Source organism: Schistocerca cancellata, chromosome 5, assembly GCF_023864275.1.
Source record: "Schistocerca cancellata isolate TAMUIC-IGC-003103 chromosome 5, iqSchCanc2.1, whole genome shotgun sequence".
NCBI lineage: Eukaryota > Metazoa > Arthropoda > Insecta > Orthoptera > Acrididae > Schistocerca > Schistocerca cancellata.
Genome location: NC_064630.1, coordinates 612,997,939 through 613,010,369, shown reverse-complemented (window position 1 = coordinate 613,010,369; position 12,431 = coordinate 612,997,939). Strand labels below are relative to the sequence as shown.

The 12,431-nt window shown below is 40.1% G+C and overlaps 1 protein-coding gene across 1 annotated transcript in view; it reads right to left on the bottom strand.

Moving 5' to 3' along the window:
- LOC126188718 (lutropin-choriogonadotropic hormone receptor-like) overlaps nucleotides 1-12,431 on the bottom strand; it is a 379,983-nt gene that overhangs the window by 261,721 nt on the left and 105,831 nt on the right. The window contains exon 3 of the mRNA XM_049930326.1: nucleotides 3,398-3,475. Coding sequence (XP_049786283.1) covers nucleotides 3,398-3,475 — 78 coding nt within the window. The remainder of the gene's footprint in view (nucleotides 1-3,397; nucleotides 3,476-12,431) is intronic.

Genomic DNA, 12,431 nt, shown 5'->3' with positions numbered 1-12,431 from the left:
GGAGAGAGATGGCGGAGTTTTGATATTTGTAAAAATGGATGTAATGAACTGCTATATATATTATGACTATTAAGGTAAATACATTGTTTGTTCTCTATTAAAATCTTTCATTTGCTAACTACCCCTATTAGTAGTTAGTGCCTTCCGTAGTTTGAATCTTTTATTTAGCTGGCAGTAGTGGCGCTCGCTGTATTGCAGTAGTTCGAGTAACCAAGATTTTTGTCAGGTAAGCGATTTGTGAAACGTATAGGTTAATGTTAGTCAGGGCCATTTTTTGTAGGGATTTTTGAAAGTCAGATTGCGTTGCGCTAAAAATATTGTGTGTCACTTTCAGTTTAAGCACAGTCATGTATAATTGTTCTAAGGGGACGTTTCATTTTTAATCAGTGAGAAAACCCAATAGATTATCTATCTAGTGGAAGTGAAGCGCAGCTACCAAAACAAATAGTTTAACTGTGGATGCGACTTAGTAGAGAAACAACTTTAGTTTCGGCGGCCGCATCACGCAACAGGGCTGAGAAAGCTTCCGTAATTGGTGAATGCTATAGTCACCAGTTGCTTCCTAGGCTAATCAGTACAATAAAAAGGAATACAAATAGTCTCGATCGCTAAAACTACAACTGCAGTTGACGTTCGTGGAGTTATAACACCCGCTACATTCACCGACACCGCCTGCCATAATGGTATGATGGTCTGAAGATGGTCAAAAACTGACCGAAAAATAAAAGTTTTTGTGGTCGATACTGTTTGTGTTATTTTTAAAGTACTTTTTGCTAAACCGGTGTTCTCCATGAGCAATTTTCTCAAAAATTGCTGATCGGTTGTTTTGAGAGGGAGGCAGCAACAAACGATATTTATTTAAAAAATTGTCTGTGTTTACCTCTGCCACAGATGCAGTGTTAAAAATCTAATTCAACAAGCAAATGCAAGTGGAATATTTCATGGACTCTGCAACGTCACTGCTTTCCTCCAAGACTCCGTGGCCAAGATCGCTAACGCACTCCTGTGCGGTCGCGCTCGACCCGGCAATACGCCTGTTCGAATCCAGGAGGTGGAATAAATTTTCACTGCCAGTGTTTGGCAGGCTGGGGAGGAGAGGTGGTGGCGTAAAGTTTCTGATCACTTTGCGTCAGTGTCCTGGTACGGATACCAAACGTCTCCGCAGTGCTTCATGATGTGCGGACCTGCGACATTTTCGATCGTGATCCGTACGCCAGATGGGAACGTTAAGCTTTGAGACTCCCTCGGTGCTCTTCGATAGGAGTAGGTTGTGCGCCGGCAGCGAGTTTCATCCTCTCCCTTCTCTCATCATCTCCGACACGAACACGACACTACACTACTCACATATCCATTACAGTCACCTGCACTTAAAAGATACTCCTAAAGCACAATCCTCATACTTCGCAAAGGAAACGTGCCTGCGGGCGTGAAGGATAGGGAATATCTTTCCAATTAGGCGGCTGAACCTGCCCTTCGGGGTCTCACAGCCGTTCACGCCATACGACTTGACTTTTCTTTATTCCTTTCCTGCTGTAGAGTCGCTACACATCGCATTCTATGAAGCAGTTACTCACGTTGCCACTCCAGCTGCTCATCGAATTTACTGCAGAACAATATACAGGACTATTCAGCTCCCCTATCGTTGTCATTTCACGCAACCCGCAATGTTATATCTGGCCTTCAAAAACCAAGCGCGAGATTTTCATATTCTTTTGCTTGCTGCGCTTAACTATTAGTCCTACTGGAATAATGAGAATGAGCAGGAGGGGAGCTTTCTGTAGGAAATTTAATGTAGTCAAATTTTGTACTGGCATGATCTTTCGCCAGAGGCCACGGCTTCCCAGATATAAAAGAAACCGTACAATAGTCTCCTTCAAACGCACCTCCACCGACACACTCATTCCTCACTAGTCAGAATTTCCAGTAAGTTGTTCGTGACTTTTCCCTCCAACCAATGTACGAAAATTTCCGACTACACGAACTATTCCCGATATTCGACCTTTTTCGGCTCTACCATTTCGACTAATAAGCCACCAGCAAAGTCCGCTATTTTGTTAACATTATTAATTTAACTGTGCCCGTGAGGGTAATGAAAGGAAAACGACTTTTGTAAACGTTACACTAAAACTAATTATGCTGACAATTCGATCCAAACATAACCCTTCTAATCATCATAGTTTCGCAGTCAGAAGACCTGAGGAATACATTGATGTAATTAGCTTTATGTTGTTAAAATTCACAAAATTGTTGGATAAAATTTAATCAAACATCAAATTTATAATCTGTAAGTGCTTTACTAAGCCGGTGGCGGATAATAAGGCCAATCAGTGAAGACCAAGGAGGGTCGAATGTGGTAAATAATTTGTGCAGTCGCAAATTTTGTACGGTGTGCCATGGACAACATACTAGAAATCCTGACCGGTGAGGCCGGAATGTGGGGGTAGGAATGCGTTTGGAGATGAATTTGGTATCTCTTTCTTGGATAAATCGAAATCTACGGTCTCTAGCAAAAACGTTTCCCAATATTAAATTTAACTACATTTTGTCTGTTGGACTAACAGTTTGCGTATAGCGGCTGGGAGAAAATAAAAACGTGTGCGTAGTTTTCGAGGGCCGGAAACTAACACTGTGGGTTGTTTAAAACATCAGTAGAGGCAGCTGAATAGCACTGTGTAAGTATGAAGAGAATCACGCAAGTCTTCTAATTACGTAATCTATTATCTACTCTGAAATCATTCCACTGAAGTGCATTGAAGATGTGACTGGAAAATAGGTATAACTTTCGGGGACATGGGTTTCATTTTCCGGCTGTGTTTCTAGGCGTGTACAGGTAACAGCATTTTTTGCACAACGCACTTCGAATAACCCAGCTAATGATGACAGGATGTGCAGTGAGATTTGTTATCTAGAACTGACCAGCAGAATTCAAATACAACATACTTAGAAATACACATTTGTTACGCGGTGTAGAAAATAAATCAATTCCGAAGATATTTATCCCTCGTGTTATCCTCATTTACTATGTCGTTGACCTCCCCTAAAATGATGTATGGCTTTCTTTGTATGTGAAAACTATCCATGTAAGGTAAACGGGAGTCAACGACATGTAGTTGTGTTATTATATGAAGAGCACATGTCCATCTTCAGTGGTTCGTGTCGTAATCTCTGTCATTAAATATCAGTGGTTAGAAAGACAATGATGCATACTTTTAGTTTATTTTAAATGTGTTTTCACTATCTTAAAGTCATGACTAACTTAGAATGCCATACAAAAAGCGCTTGGAGCTACGTATGTTGTTGGAGAAAGCCAACCTGTTCCACGTTGCTACACATGTTACATTGCGTACTCTCATAGACTACTTAAAATTACTCTAGAATCTTTGTCTGCTATACTCACAGAATTTTAAGATTCGGCAGTTCCACTCGAAAGACGGTCGCTGGGATGGTCAAAAGCGCTGGTGCTTGGTAGATATATCTGCAACGTAAGAATATGAATACAAACTTTTAGACATGCATGGTACAGGATACATATAGTATAAATGAAAATCATGAAGATTCGTTATGAACAGATAAAAATGGTATTAGTAGAGATGGTTCAAATGGTTCTGAGCACTATGGGACTTAACATCTGAGGTCATTAGTCCCCTAGAACTTAGAACTCCTTAAATCTAACTAACCTAAGGAAATAATACACATCCATGCCCGAGGCAGGATTCGGTCGCGCGATTCCAGAGTGTAGTGCCTAGAACCGCTCGGCCACCCCGGCCAGCTATAAGTAGAGATATCAGTAGATATCTGCCGCACTATGTTGTCGGCATGCGATTCCTCATCTCATTGTAGGCAAAAATGTTTTAGGGATAACTAGTCCGGCTAATAGGTTTAATAGAAATGCGATTAAAAGAACTATACTCTGGCAACGCTGTAACATGTGCTGTACCGGAGCTGTCCCATTAGCTCAGTGAGACGAGGGAATGGCGTGCGAACAGGTATATAGATTCCCTGATATTCGTGTCGCGTTGACATTTTTTCAGTTAAAGCATTAAATCGTATCCAATTTACACCTCCGCAAAGCGGTACCTTGTGTATTTCTTTCTGTTGCTCTTACCTTTATCGAAACTTTAAGGCATAACAGGACTTCTTACAGCCGTAAACGACCACTGTTTCGTCCATGGCACAAATAAAGCCAATGAATGTGGTAACATCATGTGTATCCTGTGAGGTGCAAAAAACACAACAGGTAATCAACACTAGACAGCACAGTATGCTATGCACGATAATTCCATTCTGTATGTTCTGACGTCTAGCCTTATACTCACAGACCCAGGACGTACACGTACGACCAACGTTCACTTTACTGAAGATGTTCAAAGCGCCTAACTTGCAATTGCCAGGACTTCGCCATTCACTAGATCGTACTTCCCTTGACGCTACGCAACACACTCGCATCGACCATTGCGAAGTGGCAAGCAAACGATCTATCAAGTCTTGTGCATCTATGGTCGGAGTACTATAGACCTGATGTTTTAGGGCCCCAAAAATAATCTAGTGGATTAAGTTCCGGGCAACTTAGAGGCCAGAGCATTGGAACTCCACAACCACTCTGGAAACGCTTCATTTAAATAGTTACGGATTCATTCCGAAGTGTGGTTTTAGTACGATCGGAAACCATAGTTGTCGCCGAACACGAAGTGGAACGTTTTCTAATCCGTCAGCAAAGTATTGCAAAGGAACGTACGGTACAGGGGCGCATTCAAGGTGTTCGACAACAGGCAAGGGCCCTAAACCACACCCCACAAAATTCCACCCCACAACGTTATGCCAAAGTGTGCCTGAAAGCCTAGTTCACGGCTGACGCGTGGATTGTGTTCTGACCACTTATGAATGTTGTGGAGGTTGAAAATACCTCCACGAATGAAGTTATATTCATGAGTCCATATCACTTTATTTATCAAATGTTCGTTATCTTCCTCTTGGTGCAACAGCCGTTCACAAAACTATACTCGTCAATTGTGGTCTTCTGCCTGCCGGTGCTGAGTTACAGTGTAATGATGTGGATGGAGTTCTTAATCGTGCAATACTTCAACGAGTAGTTTTTGAGATATCTGCTACTGTTAACATTCATGGCGAAACCTCAAGCTATCATTTATTGGGCACAATTCGCTACTAAACTCACGCTCATAAATTAAGGATAATGCCGATACATGGTGAAACAACGCTCTGGTGGGCGGTTTGAGGGTTTAAATCATCTCGGGGTATGACCATGCGGTGCATTTGACCTACGGTCGTCGCACTGTGGGGCTGGCAGCAGTCCACATACGCAGAGGTGTGTTGGTGCATGTCAGAGCACGGTACTGCGAGTAAGTGTGCAGACGTTTTCAGACGTGCTAATCGTGACTGTGTTGAAAATGGCTCAAACAACACATATTGATGACGTTATGAGGGGTAGAATATGAGGGCGACTGGGGGCTGGTCAAACACAGAAGATTGTACCACGGGCTAACCTTGTAAGTGGTATGTGCTGCCTGCGATATGTAAGCTATAAGAGAATCTGAGACCACAGAGCAGTGTTGACTGCAGTAAGAACTGTGTAGCAGTAGCAGTAAGTTGTTGCTAGCGAGCAGTCGCCTGTATGCGCTTGTCAGTCCAGTCTGGTGTATCATGTTGGCCGGGCCGGTCGCGGTGAAGCGATGCCGGAGCCTGAGTATTATTGTATAAGGTAAAAAGCAGCCTCGCGCATACTAGTAATGTTATGTGAAGTCCCATGTAAATCTTTTAAAAATGTCCTAATAATAATCTTCGTGATATAAAGTAATTTCTAACAAACATTCATTTCAATTTAAAGAATTTACTAATTTCTTCAATCCATGATCATTCCTATTGTTGCAAAAGAAAAATCAGTTGCTTCCTTTCATAAATGACAAATCTATCGGCCAGCATTGCACAGAGCTGTCCCGGAAAAATTTTATATAAGAGCAGATATATTCGCCGTTTTCATTGAGGTAAGAATTTTTCCTTTTTTTATTCAGAATGATCTTACAGGGCCATGACGCAGCGCTGCTGTCGTCCAAATTCTACCAGGTTACTGAATTTATTTTTTATTACGAGGTTTAGGAATTTTTCTGTTTCGAGCTTACATTAAATGGGAAACAAATTTTGTGTGGAGGTTAAATGTGAATGAATTTCTGTAGGGAGGTTATAAATGGGAACCAATTTTGTTCTAAGGTTACACTAAAATTAGAATCACTATCCATAATAATTATTTAATTACAATTTTTTTTGTGGGAAGGTTACACTTGGCGACATCCGGCCAGGATCGTATTTCTTTGTGAATCTCTGAGAAGTAGTCATATATCTGCTCTTATTTACTTAAATGTAGTTTGCATCTGGCGCAACGCATTTACTAATTTGTCACTCTTTCTTTCACAGATCATCGGCAATTTGTTGCTCTTTGTTGTAATTGTGTTTGTCCCATTTTTGCTTCGTCCTTGTTTCATTTGTGCTTAATTTTGATTTGTGAAAAATGCCGCGAAAAACTGTTAACAGTACATCGCGATGTGCAATGAGTGAAATAGCCGACTCGAATAGCTTGACCGATAATACTTGCAACACTCAGTGTAATAGCGATAATCCTCCATTTACTGACCATCAGTGCGTAGCGACCACTAGTAATAATTTTAATTCTAATGATGAGCAAAAATTCAATTGTGTCCTCTGCTAATTTAACGATAATTGATGACGCGGCACGTTCCATTACAATGAACGCTGTCCAATTTGACACGCCTAATTTGCAAAATTTACGTAGCGAACAGATAAGTGTTTCTAACGAAGGTGAACAATGTCGTCAAAGTACGTTAGATTTATTTGATTCCGAGGTAGTGACTAACAGTGCACATCCAAGTGGCGAACCTTTTCAAGAATCACAGAATGACCAAATGGTTACACAAAACACGACAAAAGCAGATACACCATCACACAGCACAGAGAATACAGTAGCTAATTTTGGCATGGATCGAGTCGTAGCATTAATGCTACAACTTAACGAAAATCTCAAACAACAACTTAATGAAAATAATGAAAATGTCAAACAACTAAATGAAAAACAAGACAACAATTAAAAAACAACTTAATGAAAAACTAGACAACAATTCCAAACAGTTGAATGAAAAACAAGACAGGTCGATCGAACAAATTAATAAGAACTTTATACAGATTAATGAACAGATTGCAGCCGTTGCCGTGCAATGACATGGTACTAAAGAACAATTACGTGAGAAGATTAAGGTTTGTGTGGTGTCACCGCCAGACACCACACTTGCTAGGTGGTAGCCTTTAAATCGGCCGCGGTCCGTTAGTATACGTCGGACGCGCGTGTCGCCACTATCAGTGATTGCAGACCGAGCGCCGCCACACGGCAGGTCTAGAGAGACTTCCTAGCACTCGCCCCTGTTGTACAGCCGATTTTGCTAGCGATGGTTCACTGACAAATTACGCTCTCATTTGCCGAGACGATAGTAGGCATAGCCTTCAGCTACATCACTTGCTACGACCTAGCAAGGCGCCATTACCAGTTACTATTGATGCTGTAAAACATGTACCGTCAAGAGCGATGTTCACCAATTATGGATTAAAGAGAAGTATTCCACAGCTACGCCCTTTTTTTGCTAGTCTCATTTCCTTGACCTGTTCCAGACCTCATGCCAGCCTGCGTGAGCTAAAACGTGGGCCTTTCGGCTTCCTCTCATAGTGGGTTGGCTCTCTTGCCAATCCACAACAGTTTGTGCTAGGAATAGTAGTGAAGAAATTAGATCCGTGGCTCAAGAATTAAATAATACGCAAACAGCTACAACGAAATTACTTAAAGATGAAATTAGTGCAGTCGCTAAACAATTCTCTGAAAACGCAACACAGTTACGCGACGAGTTTAAATTAATGTCAGCAGAACTTTCACGCACACTGGATGCAAAAGTAGACGCGAAATTTGACCAACAGAATAGCCAAATTGTCGAACGTTTTAATCACCACCTACAAAACAGTGAAACGCGCTACCGTAAATTTATACAGGAACAGAATAAAGTAAAGCAACAAGTCATGGAAACAATTACTGCACAGAGACAGGAAGATAAGCGTAAATTGTTTATGAAAGCAAAAACATACGTAGACAACAATATTGCTACAGTATCAGACGAAATTAATACTATCTAACAGTTGAACACCGAATTGCGTGATGAAATTTCCGATCTTTAATCAAAAACACACACACACACATTAGACTTTCAGACAATGACCAACAGACTTGAAAAGTTGGAACTAATACAGGATCCCGATGCCATCAAAGCAGACGTTAAAAAATTGAACGAAACCACACGTCAAATACAAAAACAAATTAATGCTTGTGATAATTAAAACGATGATCAGGTAAAAGCACTGACTGAAAAAATATGATGAATTAGCCAGTCGTATTGACGTTATCGAAAGTAATAATGACAGCAAATCAGACGATACTTCACCGATTTCGTTTAATCAAACACCTGAATTCCAAAATTTACAGCAGACAATCAGTGAGATAGGTTCGTCCAATACGTAGAAAATTGTCAACTTTACAGCAAGAGGTAACAGAGATGAAAAATGTTTCAGCCTTTAACACATCACAGCATACGCCACTTTGCGAACATTTGTCAGACTCACACAGCCAGTATAATTTAGGTAATTTACAGAGACTACGTGACTTAGAATCCGAACAGACACAGACAAATAGATTCTCATTCAATCCTGAACCTGTTCACACATTCAGAGACGATAACGTTGATTATAAGCAATATTATCCGTGAAAAAATTTAAGGTACTTAATAATGACAGAACACAGATTCACGCTTTGGACAGGATACGACAATTTGCTTTTGTATTTTTATCAGCTTGGCCTGTAACGCAGAAACTAGCTTTGGACTGGATACAACAATTTGTTTTTGAATTTTCACCAACATTGCCTGTAACGCAGAAACTAAAATTTATTTGCAGCGCGTAATTGACCTCAGGGGATTCATTACACTTCGATGAATATGTGCCGTAGCGTGCACAGGGCCCTGAGCCGTAGTAGTGCTATTTCATCTTTAGTTTTCTGCACTGCTGCCTTCTCTTCTACTATCCTTTATATCTATCAAAACAGCTCTTCAACTATCGATCTATCTAGAATTACGAATGAGTAAAGAAACCCTGATATGACAAGTTTTACCTGAAAGTAACAGTTTTCATTAGACGCTCCCGAAATGACAAGAAATACCAGTATATTTTTAATAAGTGACAAAAATTTTAATTATCAGTATCGTCAAAATTATCAGCAACAGGAACCATATTTTGGTAACAATAGAGGTTTTTCCCAACAACAGCAACAAACCCAATCGGTTAGCATACCTAACCAACAATGTAGTCTGCAAGATCAACCAAGCTTTAATGTTTCGCCGCCTACACGTATAGCGTCGGCCACACCAAATAGTAACGCACAGCAACAAGGACATCAGTACGTACAGAAAACACACCATTTCAACTCATATCGCAATGCACTGTATAGAAATGATTATCATGACAGACGTAAAAGTAATGAGCACAATTTTCAGCGTACGTTTAATAACAGTCGGTCTTACCAGCAACAAAATCATCCGCAACAACAGATTATCATGAATGAACCAGACAGTAGATATCATACCGAACGTAATACGTCAGGAAGAAATAACAGAACAGTACAAACAGTCGAAATGCCACAGCATCCTCCCGCAAATAATAGCACGTCAGAAAGAATTTGACTAGATACAGTACAGGTTGCATCTTCCAGCAACGCAAGCAATACTTCAGATACGCAGAATCTTGTTCACAAAAATGTTATTACTTTTGACGACATCCGAGACACTCTTTTGCAGGAAAAACCAGTTATTCAAAAAACCATTTCACACCCTGTCATTGAAGTAAAGATTGGATCATCTAAATTTTCAGTACTAGTCGATTCTGGATCACCTATGTCAGTTATAAATGAGGAAACTTTCAACGAATGTAACAAAGAGAATACCTATACTACGTTACCATTAGGCAAAACTAAAGTAAAATGAGCAGTATCTGGTAAAGAAGTAGATGTAAAATTACAGACACATTTATCATTTTGTATTGCAGGTCATACATTTCACTCAAATTTTTGGATTGTTCCCTTATTGATAACAGACGTTATTTTAGGTACGAATTTTCTGGTACAACACGACGCAGTATTGACTTTCAAAACTCCTATTTAACGTTAAAGGATGAAAATGTACAACTGGCTTTAGAATTTCAGCACTCTTTATCTGCAGACGAACAAACAATTAATCGTATAGAGGTTATTTCCGCATCACGTGACATAGACTGTCATTCCACATTGTTCACAGATACGTACGTACACAACTATAATACTCCAGACGAAGCCGACTATGACGTTGTGCAAATGATTTCTGATAAAGTTATACAGAGCAGTGCAAATACAGACGACGAACGCACGCAATTACGCAAAATTATTTTACAGCAAGCTCCAGTTTTTGACAACGACCCTCGTACTATGTCCGGTTTTATGTATGAATTTCAAGTTAAACAGCACGACACATTTAAAGCCAAACATTATCCCATTCCGTATATTCACAGAGAACAAGTTAAGAAAGAATTGCAAGCTATGCTTGACCAAGGAATTATTGAACCGGCAGTTGTCTGTACATAAACCCACTCCATATTGTTAAGAAAAAGGATGGTTCACTTCGCCTCGTACTTGATTCGCGTCACATTAATGACATTATTATTAATGAAACAGATCGCCCACAGACACTAGAAGAACTTCTACAGAAATTTCATGGTACTGCTATTTATTCCACATTAGATTTGAAATCGGGATTTTGGCAAATTCAGCTCCATCCGAACTGTAGAAAGTACACAGCTTTTCTCTGTTTTGGTGACTGTTACCAGTTTTGCAGATTGCCGTTCGGTTTAACAATTTCTTCAGGAGCATTTGTTCGCGGTTTGAATACTATACTTAAAGACAGAATCACAGCGTATGTGCAGAGGCTAACTGGTCTGAGCACAGTCTGATTCTTGAACAGCTGTTGCGAACTTTTCGTGCACAAGGACTCACAGTTAATCTCAGTAAATCGCACTTTGGGAAAACTTCTATAAAATTTCTTGGACATGTGATTTCAGCGGAGGGCATTGCGCCTGACCAGGAAAAACTTCAAGCTTTGCGTGATATTGCTGTTCCTGCGACGAAGAAACAACTACGCAGCTTTTTGGATTTAATTAACTTTTTTCGTAAATTTATTCATTACTCTGCTTTGGACATCCCTAGATTATGTCAATTGACAGGTGAAAACGCTGTTTGGTCCTGGGATAGCCAAGCCCATTCTAAATTTGTGAATCTGAAAGAAGCTTTGTTGAATGCACCACTTTTATCACATCCAGATCTTACTAGAGGTTTTTCCATTGCCACAGACAGTTCCAACACCGCTTTGGGCGTACACATTTTTCAGGAAATTGAAGAGGACGGTACTGCAGTGATTAAATGCATCGCCTTTGCGAGTCGCGTTCTGTCGCCTGCTGAACGCAGTTGTTCTGTCACAGACTTGAAACATTATGTGTTGTATGGGCATTTACGAGATTTCGGCAGTTTCTTTATGGAAGACACACTACCGTTTACACAGATCGTAGAGCTATACAGTTTTTACTTTCCGCAAAATTTACACACGACAGGTTAAGCAGATGGAAACTTTATTTACAGGAATTTAATTTTACAATTGTTCACATTCCCGGTACACAAAATATTGTAGCAGACGCACTATCCCGTTCTCTCAGCAACAATCAGCAAGACTTCACAACCAGCTTCTGCAAAGCAAATTTCAGCGTCATGTATATTCGACAAGTTGCATTTGAAAATTTCATTTCGTCGTCATTACGAGACATAGCACAAGAGCAGAGTAAAGACAACGTATGGAAAGAAATTAAACACCTTTGGCAAGATAGGAATAATGTTACCATTAGAAACCATTACACTGTACGCAATAATATTCTGTTTCGCCGCTCTCACCCTGACAGCAACAACTGGTTACTATGCATTCCTGACGAACTTGTTAACAAATTAATTTGGTATACTCATTTAAGTTACGCACATTACGGAGCCAGAAAATGTTTTCTTATACTGAGACAGAACTGTTACTTTGCCAACATGGAGAAACGTATTCGACGAGTTTTAGCGTCATGTAAAATCTGCCAGAAAGCTAAGTCAGATACGACTTCACATATTCATCCATTACATCCCATTGTACCTGTTAAATTGAGACACAAGGCTGCTGTAGACATTTTTGGTCCGATTTCCAGAACTAATAGAGGTTTTTGCTACATCTTTGTCGCTGTTGAACTCACTTCGAAATTTGTTA